The following is an 11814-nucleotide window of genomic DNA, read 5'->3' as shown; positions in this document are numbered from 1 at the left end:
CTAGGGACCAGTGAGGTTAGCCTATGTTCCACCAGCTGGAAGTAGTAAAGGAGAATAGGTTAGGACTCCACAATTTACCCTGGAGTTGAACGACTCATCCAAGCACAAGGTAGTAAAGAAAAACGAAAAAAAAAACAATTTACAAAAAAACAGGAAAGTCAATACATTTGTGGGATGGAGGGAGTTACAATGCCTGATCAAATGTGGAATGCAATAACAGAAGGCACTAAAACTGGAAAGGCACAATCACAATGTTAAACTGAAACAGAGAAGATGAAAGAACCACACTGCGTGCTCTCTATTAATATATATAAAGTTTATCTTTATTTATGTACAGTGTACACAGTTATAAAAGTTAATCTTGACAATATTTCACAATAAATTCCCCTTGGTCGGCAGTTTGAGTTACAGGTTGTCTTCTACCCCATCGATATGCCTGGTTACTCCTAAGTATTATTGTATTTTCACAACAGTATGGCTATGGACCACAAAAGCAACATTGACAAAAAGTTTACTTAACAGAGCATTTCTTTTCACAACGTTAAGAGAATAATTAGAATGTTAACATAAAAAGGTTGTACAATCAATAAAAAATATTGAATTGATAGCAGTTTAAAAAAAAAAAATTGAAGGCTGGATCAGGTATAGCTCAGGGAAGCAACAGCCAACGTTGCACTTCTCGACTTAGCTTAACACTTGGGAGACCAATTTATAATTGCATGCGTGAATTAAAAAAGGGACAAGACTGTTGCGGTTATTACACCCGAGTTACACATGGAATTGAGACCCTAATTAAAAAGAAATCAAAGTTCATAATGACAAAAATTATCACATAAAGGAACATTATTGTGGGTAATCCAGATATATGGGGCGTTAATAACCAGGGGAAGCAGCACACAGAGCAATAAAAAAATAACATTTAAAAAAAATATATATATAGCTCCACCTCTTTGTTCATAACCCGAACACTTGTTTGCTGCCTTTACAGGCAAGTAATGCAAAAGGGGTCCATCTTGAACTCGGCCTGGTGCACAGAAACCTACCAGAGTGAAGAGCGCAGCAATGCTTCTGAGCACCCATACACAGACAATATTATTGTGCCATGTACACAGTGTAGATGGACAAGGAGTCAAAGGTTAATTTGAACAAAGTCAGTTGCAGCTCATCATTGCTGAATTGGATGGGGCACTTTAGAAGCCCACATCCATTGTAATTAACTAACCAGTGAGGACTACTGATTTACATGTTCTCTGGCACAGGTTTGTCTTGAACCGTAGTCCAGGCACCACCTTTGATCTTTCAGAACTGCCCTTACGGTGGTCAATGTGAAAGCAAAAAGTTGAAGGCATAATCTGGAGATAATTGGGCACTAAGTGACCCCATGTTCTTATGCATTAGCATCGCCTTGCACAGGCAGCAACAATGTAATCAGTCTTCTGCAATTCCTATTTTTATTTAAACTCGTAGGATTATTGTCATCACTTAGCTAGACGATAGAGCCTCTACTGTTTTCAACTGTGTTTTCTGTTAGGGTAGAGGCAGTAAAATGGGAGGAATGACAGGAACAAAGACCGGCATGGATCAATGATTAATGCTAAAAATCAATACTTTTAAGAGGAACACAGTACATTATTTAAGAGGCAGATTCTGGTACATGAACAGGAATGTATGCAATTCAGTGCTCTGTGGGCAGTGTAGATCTATCAGGCTGACAATTCGATGACCCAAGAGTACTTCAGCGATTTTGGATTCAGCTGCAGCCAATTTGATATACGTTTTACGCACATTATTTGCTACTTTCCAAAATGTGCATCAGAGCTTAAAGTAGTACTGAGGTTCATGAGCCAGTGGTGAGGGGAAAAAAACTACATTGGCAAGTTGATTTATAGAAAAATAGATAATTTACTTTATTTAAAGTTCAGTGTAACTCCCCTCTACCCCGATTGATTGCAATGTCTCGCTTGCAAAATGGTTTGTGGAATTTTGCCTCATCTTTGTCCCAGGTAGATGAAGTAGATGACGGGTAAAATCGCCTTGACTACTTCTCTTGCAACCCCTTTCAAAATCTATGCACACCAAGACCGCTGAGTGGCAAGAAAATTATTTGATTACACAAGGATATCATTAAAGCACATTTCTCCTTTTACCAATCTCCCTGCACGAAACTGTTAATAAAATGATTGGAATGAAGACATTAACTAGTTGGGTCAGCATCGAAGGTTGGACATCTAGCTAAGCCTGTTTTCCTCAAGTGCCTTTGCCAGCTATATCTTTACAATTGAAGATTAACAGCATACCTTGCTATGAAATTGTGTCAAAAGAAGGAGAATGGAACGAACTCCGTGATCTTCTAAGCAGCAGGCCGACTAGTGCTGTAATTTCAAGAAATGTTGTAATTCACTTTGAGGAAGAAATCGTAGAATGATATACCTATTCTGCCTGTGTAAAATGTCATTTCAATCTTTCCATATTTAGCCTAAAAAATTATCTTCTGTTGGTGCATATGAGAATCCTAAAAATGCATTATCGTCATTGGTGCTACTGGTTGCAAGATCGGGTGTTCGGCCTAAGGAACATGAAACTGCTTCCTGGGTAAATTCGGGGTCGAAGTTCCTCAAGTCGCCTGGACCAGCCTAAAACACAGAAGACAAAAGGTGTTTAGTTTGTCCCCCGCATACAGACAGATGTGCCATGCTTTCAAATCCTGAGGTATTTGCCCAAAGCAGCTATCTCTGGTAGGGCTCTTCATTTACTGTCTGAACGGTTATCACATTCAATTTATTTTGGAGTGAAGCATGCTGACTACGTTGTTCCTTTTCATATTTAAGGCCCCAAATTACTGAAAAATACAGTCAAAGGAGCCCCAAACCATGCCACTAGTAGGAAGCAGTCTTTATTTAATCGGAAATTCCAGCTTGATGGAGAACAGCCAAAATGGATTGGGAGTTTTGGTTTAAACGGTTCAAAAACACCGAATCCAAGTAAGAGTATAAAATGTAAGACTCTTTAGATTTGTAGGGAGTTTTGTCATTCAGTGATCGATTTTTATAAAGCCTTGATTTATCACAACGGCTTCTTAGGCATGTACGCAGTGGTGTTACAAATTTGTAATAGAGGCTTCTAGCAGGTATGGAATGGGGCCCCCCTACATCCCCACACTATCCTCCTTACTCACCTTCAGGAAGCCTTAAAGAATTGAGCTATCCACAAATAATGCAGGCACACATGCTCTAGATTCAGACTACTGGCCTATTCATCTGGTGAAACATAAGGTATAGACTCAGTCTTCACAGAGCAGAGCTAACTCCCAAGTTACAATGTGAATTAGGCCTGGGTGGAAACTTTTGTTCCGCTCGCGGAATTTGGGTAATTTCGCATTCCGTGGAGAACGCGAAATTGCCCAAAATTCTGCGTTCCGCGTCTTTGCAAAATTGTTTGCTTGTTTGCGTTCTCAGAATGTGTGTTCGCAAGATATTTCTCCCCCGAGCACGCAAACAGCGATTGGGAACAGTAAAAAAGCATCGCGAACAAGCAATTCCGCATGTTCGCAGAATTTCTACGTGTTCGCAGAGATTTTTTACAATTTCGCAGAGATTTGCATAACGCGATTACGCAAATTCTGCCCACCCCTAGTCTGTGCCCTTTGGCAGCAGACGTATACCTTAGGTTCCACTGCTTCCTATTCATGTCTGCTCAAAAAGCACTTATATCAATGAGTGGCCTGTGCTGGATCACTCTATTCCAATCCAAAAATCAGCAAGGTGCTAGGAAAACTGTGCCTCAAAGTATGGTTCCGCTCCCTCTGCCCCATTCTCCATGGATGATGACTTGGGGATTGTCAATGGTCGCCACTGACTTGGGTTGCTTTGATTACTTTTATGCACAGTACAATTCGTTATATGCCCTTGAATAACCTAGTCCCCAGAATGCACTGCTTTGTACTTCAGGCCAAGTGTCCTGCATCTTGGGCGAAAAAATCATTTCCCATACTGTAAATGTTTAAAATTCATATAATCAGCAGCGACGCCAGGTTCCACCTTAGCATGCAGGCCTTCTCCTTCACCGCAGTAAACTATGAGGACGTTTGGTCTGTAATGCATTGGGGTTTATGCATACATATGAACAATGTTAGTTAACATTGAGAATTGGTTATATCACTGATTCAGCATATGAAATAAATAATTTTAATGAAAATTACAAAATTCTCTGTCTTATAAAACACACTGGAATATTAAAGAATTGTTTGTTATTCATAAGAAAAGTGGTTGATGTATAATGTAACCTAAAACTCTGCAATGCATTGCAGAGCATTCTGGGGACTATAATGTCTAAGAATATATAGCGAATTTTGTATTATGAATGGAATGTTCTTTGAAAAGAGGGTTTACTAGTTTGGCATGCTACAAAAGAAAGAAGTAACAAGAACTATTAGCGAAGTGTGAAAAAAAAGCAGAGTTCACAAGTGAAACAATGTGCAAAGCCATTATGCACAATCTCTCTCCACCTATATCTATTTTTCGCTCCCCTTTCGCATATCCTAATCTATTTTTTTAAATGCCTCATTACGCGTCCTCAGCAACCCTGCAACTTAATAGTACACTTGGATAATACAGTAACTTTGTAAGTGGTGTTTAGTGGGTGGGGTAAAAGCGACCATTCTGATTTATGCACATCGAAATGGGGAATAACATGGTAATGTCATGGTATTACCATTTGTTTATCCATCAAGTTTATGTGAACTCAGAGTATATGGTGCTCAAACAAGTTTCTATGTTTAGCCCCTCACAGTTCCAAGACTGCGCCCTTACTTCTTTAGACACATGGTATCATTACAAAAACTCAAACGTTTCCTCTGGGCTTTCGGTTCTGTACAGAAGACAACAAACTGATGATTCATCCGGAGAAAGCAGGAAGAACAAAGACAGTTGATGTATGCTAAGTAAAGTACGTCAGGTGAACAGGGTGAGTAAACTAGCAAAAGGGCCCACACTTATCAGGGATTTCATTTAATCTTGTCTAGAGTATCTCAATGCCCTTTAAATGGCGATGGGAGCAGAGCAGGCTTAGATGTACATATTATAGAAATTGCTCATGTAATGCCCCCTCTTTTCACTGAAGCAACACTTTTAGGCCAGTAGAGCCGTTTAGGACAAAAAGGACATTGTACCTGAACGGTCTTAAGATTTTGCTCTAGAAAACAATGGAGCTCGTCTGCGTCAGTGAATTTACCTCCCTCGGATACAAACATTTTCTGGTGGAGCTTTGTTGGCTTCTTCGCTGAGTAAGCGCGGCCCAGTATAGATTAACTGGTCACTCGGATTTACAGTACTGTAACTCCATGTTTTGAAGTTACATATATGTTGCATATGCACATATACAAAATCCTCCATGTCATTAAACTCTTTATGCTGGGCCAGATTATGAATATATGTTTGGAATAGAATATGCTTACTTTTCTATCTATCATTTACCTTTCTTCTTCGCTGTATATATCTGCTCTTCAATCTCACTCTCCTCTTTAATCACCTTTCTGCTCTTGTCCCCAGTGCTTCTCTGTAAAAGAGTAAGTCCTGGGCCCACAATTTTGCTCAGAAGTGCGCAGCTGGTGCTATTGAAGTGATGAGTACCACTGCTGTGTGGTCCCGATTCCACCTCCTGCCTCTTTAAACCACCACCCAACACTCCCTACTCTCTTTAATGACACTCTTGAAGGTGCCTTTTCATCCCGGATTTCTCCCTTTATCATGGTTTTTCCATTTTTTTCTCTCCTCCTTATTAGAACTTTTGTGTATTTCTCTCTTGCTCTGCGTCAAAGTTTTCTGAGCAAAAAATAAGTGCGCGGGGCCTCAAAATTGAGTACCTATGGGCCCCACCACTAATCACTGGCTTAAATTAAGCAATGGCTGTGCCTTATATCTAATCTTACCCATCTTGTTATACTACTCTTCAAACCTAGTTCCCGCACCTGCCCTCTATACTCCACTCCCTCCTGTTCTTTATTCTCTTCTTGTGCCTATCTGGGTAGTTTTCCTGTCTAAGTTTTCTATATCCCTTGTCTCCCTGGAACCTCTTTCCTAGCTGTCTTTTTCACCTCTTTTCTGTATCTATCAGCTCTGATCTCACCAGTCTTCTTCGCTCCGTAATGCCTCACATGCATTCAACTCTCGCTTTCTCATCTGTCTCTTTACTATCAACCTTTTAAAAGAATTAACTTTGACCTGCCTCCTTGTTTATTTTATCCGTCAAACACTATATTTCCGACACACATCTCATTTGCTCTATTTTGGTTATCACTTTCATCTACTCTCAGGCACCCCTTTAAAACAGGCGTGTTCCTTTATCAGCCCTCTCTCTTTCACTTGTCTTCCCATTGGTGTATCCTTCTTATTTTCTCTCTCATTAGTCGCCCTTCACTCTTATCTCTTATCTGTCTTTATCACCTGTGCATAAGACATCCCTTTCTCACTGGGCTCACAGACACGAACACCTGTCTCTGCCTGCTCTCTCAAAGCTGTTCTGTCGTCCTCTCACATCACACGCGGTGCTTAATTTGTGTTAAACAACGTGCCAGGGCCCTCGTTAGAAGGCCAGCGTAGCTTGCATCACCCATTTCCGATGCCACTGCCACTACTTGCACAGCTGTTAACCATCAAACTGCTACAGGTGTGACAATGCAGACTGTTCGAGTCCACCAAAGCTACATGAATAGCAGGTATTCGTTGTATTTAATGTAAATTGAATTAATAAACATCTGTTTTGCTCACCTGTAAATTGCACAAACAGCGCCACCATGTGGCAGCTGTCACAAGTGCCAGTGTTGATATGTGTCCTTTTACACTGATGGAGCAAGGATTCGCACGTGAAGCAACTTGCTTGAATTCATGAACCTCGAAATAATATTAATTAACTAATCAACCTGTTTTGTCTTATTAATCTGCCCCTTGTCCTGATGTGTTTTATCTAGGAACCCGATTCAATATTGTGACTTTATGCACCTATACGGCTATAATCAATAATATCCCTATAATGGCAGAATAATCAGAGCCATATTTCAGTAAATCGCCCCTGCAGTCCAAGACATAGCAGAAGCTACTTCCTTAGATTCCTAGAGAGCACACAGAGTTTTCGACACACCAAACCTCCAGCAACCTGGGAAAGCCCCGCTTGCTTTCTTTTGATTTGTAATAGAACTCCTGCGAGCACTGTAAGAACAGCCAGTTCTTAGTGACATCTTTATTGACGTCTTATGTCCAAACCTTACGTCAAACTCGGCACCTTTCAGGTGTAAATATACCAACGTTGCCTTAAGCAAACACACGGTGGTGATTCTGGGGCAGAGCAGCTAATCTACTTTCGAGAGCCCAGCAGAAGCGAGAAGCCCACGGACGCAGCCCCTCCTCTTTGACGCGCTGAGAAAGACGCTGTCTTTTCTCCTGCCGAGAAAATCCAGCTCCGGCGTTTCCAGCCAACCCTTGCAGGTGACTGGGATATCCGGGCCTGAGAGGGAGATACCAGACCTCCTACATTCTATTCCCAAGGTACAGTGCTGACTAAACCCTTAGAGAGAATTCTTGAACAGATCCTTGGCAACAAACCTACTTAACTTAAACTGCTACTTACTTACTCCTTCCCACGTATTAGGCTTAGGTCAGGTACACCGGGGTAGGCGTATTTTAGAAGCGCCAGTTGAGCACGTTAGCCTTTGTATATATGTATATATGTTTTATCCATTTTAAAGTGTCTTATGGCTAAGAAATCATATCAATGCTTTTACAGTATTATTTCATAATACTCCTTTTACTGTACGTACTTTACTTCACAATGAGTATTGCAATTGCGGCAATTCATTTCTCTTGCATGAGAAGGAAGACTGCTCAATAAATAATACCTTTTATTGAAAACGCCTATCTCTCTATTCTCTGCACCCTGGTGAAATTAAATATGCACAACTGACTGAGTGAAATGGCGGTCTATTGTTTCACACGACTCTAGAGATTGACTCTTATTCTGAAGGAGCAAAGTTGTCATGTTTATGCGGTTGTCGGAAGCTGAATCCCTTCTTGTCTGAGCCAGGGAAGCTGATCACTTCCTAGTCAGTCAAGAAAGTTTCCAGTGACCTCTGAGCTAGCTGGCGCAAACCTAAATTAAGTCTAACATAGTCAGTAGAGACCTAGAAGACCTCAGTCCTACGTCTAAACTGCTGTTTGTTATTCCAATGCGCAGGGCCTATAGGGAAAATAGGAACTACACTACATGGCGCCCAACGTTTGGTAAGGCGATAAAACTAACGCAAGACGTTAGAGTAACTCAGTCGTGCTTTTTCACACAGACCCTTTCTCCCGTAAATACTCCAATAGACGTCTGGAGTGGGTGAAAGGTTAAAATCCGCCGGAACTTAGTAGGAAGAGATTCCTAAGTAGAGTTTCTGGTTTAGTCAACGTTGAAGGATACAGTGTTCCAAAATATTGTGCACCTAATCTTTTGTCTCCTTGAAACTTGATCTGCAACAAAAAACCTTTCTGACAGTAAAATGCCAGATAGTGAAGACGAAAGGGAAGCAGCTAGATTAGCAGCCCGACTACTAGAGGAAGACACAAGTCTCCTACAGAATGACCAGAATGCTATCCTCATCCCGGTCAACATAAGAAAAACTATAACTTTAAAACTTCTAGAAAACGGACTGACATCACGAGGTGGTACAGTCATTTTCGTGATAGAGGCACACGAGTATCGGCAGACAGAGGTATTCTATTCATGGATAAACTTTCCAGCGGCAAATACTACAACCCACGAATTCCACTATTACAAAATAGAAGAACCACCGGATGAATATACTCCTTTCGAGGATATTGAAATACCACTAAATTACCAAGAGCACCTGCTCTGGTTTAAAGGCGCCCTAAAACATAATGATCACATCACCAGGCTCGGTCCACTAGGTAGACCAGGAGCAACGTGGCCGGTTCTAGCCATCTACACACCACATCCAGACATTGAAAAAATGTCAAGAGAAGAACTTTTAGCACAGCTAAAATTAATAATTAAAATTCACAGACAGTTAGTCCAATATGTAATGCGGACTGCAACAGTCCAACCAGCTGTTAATATTCCACAGCTGACCCCTCATCAGGGGAACACAAATAAAATCACACCACAGAACATACAATCATGTCTGGGAAAAACACCCGCAAAACGGGAACAAATTCCATTCTGGCTAGCACAGAAAATAACTCAAATAGAGGCAGTATTCCCGAATACTACCCCTATTGAGAAGCACAGGATTCTGACTATCTGCCTTCCAATGGGGGTCGCACCACATGTGGAAGACTGACACTTGGGGCACAGTCTTTGCTTCCATTTACACAAAAACACACGGTGTTCCGTTTCTGGCGGTAATACCAGATGTGCTAAAACAAATTCAGAATGAATACGGTCCAGAACCTGCTTTAACTCTTGGTATGAAATAACTGAAAGACTTCAAGCAGGTCTCGGCTATATTATTAGCCAACATAAAAGGAGAAGCAGCAGCTGTGGCGATCCGCCAAAAATTGAAAGAAACAGATATAACAGATCAACCAATTGAGCTTGCCAGAATCATAGAAAAATGCTATGAAGAACTAGGTAGAGATAGTTTGGGTGGGAAACCGGTAAAACCCCAACTACTTGAAAATCCTGAAAAGATATTTATTAAAAATAATCTAAACACTACTAAAAAGAGCTGGGATGGAAATAAACAATCCACTCCCAAAGAAAAAGGTTTCCAGTCCAGAGGAAGGTCTCCTCGGCGGAGAGAAAAAACTCTGAATCGAGAACACCAGTCTCCCCAAAGGGAGCCCTCTGAAAAAAGATACAACCTTAGAAATAGGGATAATTTGAAAAAGCCTGATAGATATCAAGATATTGATACACGTCCCTCTCGATCTTTTTCGCAGAAATCGGAAAGAAGAGGACGGTCAGAACGAAGGGAAGAGCACGCCAAGTCCAAAGACAAGGAACCTGCTCAAAGTAAAAAATTACAATTTCCAAACAAGCATTTGCAATGCAATAGGTCTCGCAGCATTAAAGTTTGAGTTATTGGCATTGTGTATGACAATGCGTTGCATAAAATTTTTAGCAAACTTTGAATTGGTGAGCAGTTTGAGTGTGTACAAGAATATGCTGTTGCTCACAGCTGTTATTATTCACAAAGCTCTGATGATGCACCTCAGGCACGGGCTCACAGCTGTTATTATTCACACAGCTCTGATGATGCACCTCCAGCACGGGCTCACAGCTGTCATTATTCATACAGCTCTGATGATGCACCTTAGGCACGGGCTCACAGCTGTTATTATTCACTCAGCTCTAATGATGCACCTTAGGCACGGGGCTGACGCAGTTATTATTCACAAAGCTCTGATGATGCACCTCATGCACGGGCTCACAGCTGTTATTATCCACTCAGCTCTAATGATGCACCTTAGGCACGGGCTCACAGCTGTTATTATTCACACAGCTCTAATGATGCACCTCATGCACGGGGCTGACGCAGTTATTATTCACAAAGCTCTGATGATGCATCTCAGGCACGGGCTCACAGCTGTTATTATTCACACAGGTCTGATGATGCACCTCACGCACGGGCTCACAGCTGTTATTATTTACACAGCTGTGATGATGCACATCAGGCACGGGGCTGACGCAGTGCCAAGGCAGTGCAGCATCTTCGCTTGCTGTGCTGCGCTGCATGAACTCTTTGCAAATATACCCCTAGTTAAGTATGTTTCGAGGATTATTTGCGAACATCGCCTAAGGCACCATTACTTTGTCAGCTGTTTAAACTTGAGTCTTAGTAAAGTTCTGTGTGCCTGGTGGAAGCATGCACTGACGGCTGGTGGTGTGTGCGCGTGGTAAAAGCGTGTATTGACGGCTGGTGGTATGTGTGCGTGCTTGGTGAAATTGTGCGCTGGTGGTGTTTGTGCCCGGCGAAAGCGTGCACTGATGATGTCTGTGGTTGGTGAAAGTGTGCACTGACGATGTGGTTCTGTGTGTGGCTGTATGTGTTGTTGTGTGTGTGTGTGTGGTTAAGTGTGTTGTGGTTGTGTGTGTTGTGTGTGTGTGGTTGTGTGTGTGGTTATGTGTGTTGTGGCTGTGTGTGTTGTGTGTGTGTGGTTGTGTGTGTTGTGTTGTGTTTGTGGTGGTGGTGTGTGTGTGTGTGTGTGTTGCTGTGCGTGTGTGGCTGTGTGTTGCTGTGCGTGTGTTGCTGTGCGTGTGTGGCTGTGTGTGTGGGGCGTCCAAAAGTACAGCTACACCAGGAGACCTACAATAGACACACAGAGACACAAGGGGTCAGAGAGAGGGAGATCATACCGTGGTGCAGAAGAGAACACAATGCGACATGGGACACACATGGTAAAAGTGACAAAGAAGAGACAGGGACATCTTGGTATACAGACTGGCAGAGAGTAGACACTCAGAATAGAGACACACTAGGGGTCGGACACAGGGAATACAATCAGAGGAGCAGCAGAGGACAGACTATAGCAGAACAGAGACACAAACCTGAAGACATCTTTACAGAAATAGAGATTAGAACACACAGTTAAAACATATTCAGGAAATAGAGAAATTAACAAAGTAATCAGCAGGCCGGTGCCTCCAAGGCTAGACATATCTGATGAAACTTATGTGGAGTTGCAGATTTATATTGACACGAATCAATGTGCACCAGCCCTACCTGCCTATCAGATGGCACGCCTTTTCAAAAATCAGCCCATTTCGAAGCAGTTTTCCCGTCAGACACACGATACAGGGTGCACTGAAGCAGAATGCTGA

At 41.9% G+C, this 11814-nt stretch overlaps 1 protein-coding gene across 4 annotated transcripts in view; it reads right to left on the bottom strand.

The window, feature by feature from the left end:
• Positions 1–301: 301 nt before the first annotated feature.
• The window catches only part of SGK2 (serum/glucocorticoid regulated kinase 2), a 459518-nt gene continuing 448005 nt past the window's right edge, over positions 302–11814 (bottom strand). For all 4 annotated transcript variants that reach the window (XM_086932250.1, XM_086932253.1, XM_086932252.1 and 1 more), the window contains one exon: positions 302–2633. In XM_086932250.1, the coding sequence (XP_086788376.1) occupies positions 2472–2633 (162 nt within the window). In that variant the 3' untranslated portion in view covers positions 302–2471. The remainder of the gene's footprint in view (positions 2634–11814) is intronic.

Source organism: Lissotriton vulgaris, chromosome 7 (genome assembly GCF_964263255.1).
Source record: "Lissotriton vulgaris chromosome 7, aLisVul1.2, whole genome shotgun sequence".
In the NCBI taxonomy this organism is placed as follows: Eukaryota; Metazoa; Chordata; class Amphibia; order Caudata; family Salamandridae; genus Lissotriton; species Lissotriton vulgaris.
The sequence above is the reverse complement of the archived record's forward strand: the minus strand, read 5'-3'. Positions and strand labels throughout refer to the sequence as shown.